This window comes from Notothenia coriiceps, unplaced genomic scaffold (assembly GCF_000735185.1).
Source record: "Notothenia coriiceps isolate Sejong01 unplaced genomic scaffold, NC01 NC01_scaffold00035505, whole genome shotgun sequence".
NCBI lineage: Eukaryota > Metazoa > Chordata > Actinopteri > Perciformes > Nototheniidae > Notothenia > Notothenia coriiceps.
This window is the reverse complement of record NW_011368206.1, coordinates 1-1,981: the sequence shown is the minus strand read 5'-3', so window position 1 is coordinate 1,981 and position 1,981 is coordinate 1. Positions and strand designations below refer to the sequence as shown.

At 44.2% G+C, this 1,981-nt stretch overlaps 1 protein-coding gene across 1 annotated transcript; it reads right to left on the bottom strand.

Annotated features, from left to right (window-relative positions):
• Window positions 1–539: 539 nt before the first annotated feature.
• Window positions 540–1,495, bottom strand: LOC104963034 (CCR4-NOT transcription complex subunit 2-like). The gene is made up of 4 exons (XM_010791587.1): window positions 1,344–1,495; window positions 1,195–1,256; window positions 1,061–1,110; window positions 540–686 (listed from the first exon to the last, which is right to left on the bottom strand). The coding sequence occupies exons 1-4, from the start codon at window positions 1,472–1,474 to the stop codon at window positions 582–584; spliced, it is 348 nt and encodes a 115-aa protein (XP_010789889.1). The 5' UTR covers window positions 1,475–1,495; the 3' UTR covers window positions 540–581.
• Between the last annotated feature and the right edge of the window lie 486 nt (window positions 1,496–1,981).

Genomic DNA, 1,981 nt, shown 5'->3' with positions numbered 1-1,981 from the left:
ACACACACCACACACACACACACACACACACACACACACACACACACACACACAACACACACACACACACACACACACACACACACACACACACACACACACACACACACACACACACACACACACACACACACACACACACACACACACACACATCAATAACGGCAAAAGGTCTGCTGAACCCAAATCCCATCTAATAATTGTTTTGATTAAGTGTTTAAACTGTTCTGTTGTGATTGGTCAACCGCATAGAGATGTCCCGCTCCCTTAGCCTATCATGCACAATGTGTTGGAGCGCCAGCCAATAGGAGCGCGAGTGTTCCGTAGTGATGTCACTATGTTCAGTAACACATTAAATGACATTGTCACTTGTTAGACTTCCATACTCAATACTGTGGACAATCCCCTCAGGAGCACTTTGGGGTGAAGAGTCTCAGGGACACAACGACATGCTGACTGCTGTGGGGTTTGAACCTGTGACCCCCTGATCCCAACACCAACGCACTAGTCCACTGCGCCACACGCCTCCCTTTAAGTGTTATGTTTTGTGCAGTTTATTGTTATTTGTGTGTTTTCGTGTCTCACAGTTCTACTGCAGCCAGAAGTTGTAGTAGGTCTCCTCCGTTCATGTAGTAGAGGTAAAACAGCAGATCTTCTCCATACCGCGACAACTTGATAGCTGCTAACTGCAGACGTGAAAAGAACAGGGGAACAGGTTTCAAATGTGATTTACGACATCTAGTGCATTTATTATACAGTAGATAATAGATTAAATTAACTGAACACTAAAACACTTTGTGCTATTTTACATTTTTTATCAATACCAATAAGATAAAACAAGTTTCTGTTGCGTCTTCTTTTTAGTTTTTTTCTTATTGTTTACTCCGTACATTCAGGTAAAAATCAAGGTTAATTTCCTGTAAATATTAACTAGTTCATCAGCATAACAATTATACAAATGTGGTTTGATTGACTGAGATGCTCCGACATGAAAAACTGAATTATTTTCCAATATTTCGAAAAAGAAAGGATGTTTCCGATGTTTATTTGAGGTACACACCTTGTCCCTTATGTGGATGTTGGTTAAATACTCTGAGGGGACGTGAAAGTCTGCGGAGAGAAGAGAAGGCAAAACGAGGTGAAACACTCCATAATTATCCCAAATAAATCACATATGAGTGAAACTATACTCACCTATGTCCTGCGGTCGACACGGAGCCGACGCCCAGGGAGACGCAAACTTAGGATAAAGATTCCTGAGACGAAAGAGAAAGAGATTCTTATTAGATTTTGAAAAACATTGGTAAATAAAAACATAAAAAAGCTGTGGGGTCTCATCGTACTCCGGTGAGTTGAGATTGAGGCCCAGCGTTGTGAGGTCGGAGCCCAGAGCCAAGTGCACCATGCCGGGGTCGGTCTCTGCCGCCCGGATGAACGTCAACAGGCCGATCATCCCAAACTGATCCGTTACCATGCCGATCGGGATGTTGGTCACCCGCCCTGCAAAAAAAAAGAGGAAAAACGAACGTTATAAAGCTGTAAAGGAACTACAGCACGGTCACATGACTTCACGTCACCACCGCTAAGCTAAAGGAGGCTAATGTTGGGCTATAAAGGAACTACAGCACGGTCACATGACTTCACGTCACCACCGCTAAGCTAAAGGAGGCTAATGTTGGGCTATAAAAGGAACTACAGCACGGTCACATGACTTCACGCCACCACCGCTAAGCTAAAGGAGGCTAATGTTGGGCTATAAAGGAACTACAGCACGGTCACATGACTTCACGTCACCACCGCTAAGCTAAAGGAGGCTAATGTTGGGCTATAAAGGAACTACAGCACGGTCACATGACTTCACGTCACCAACCGCTAAGCGAAAGGAGGCTAATGTTGGGCTATAAAGGAACTACAGCACGGTCACATGACTTCACGTCACCACCGCTAAGCTAAAGGAGGCTAGTGTTGGGCTATAAAGGAA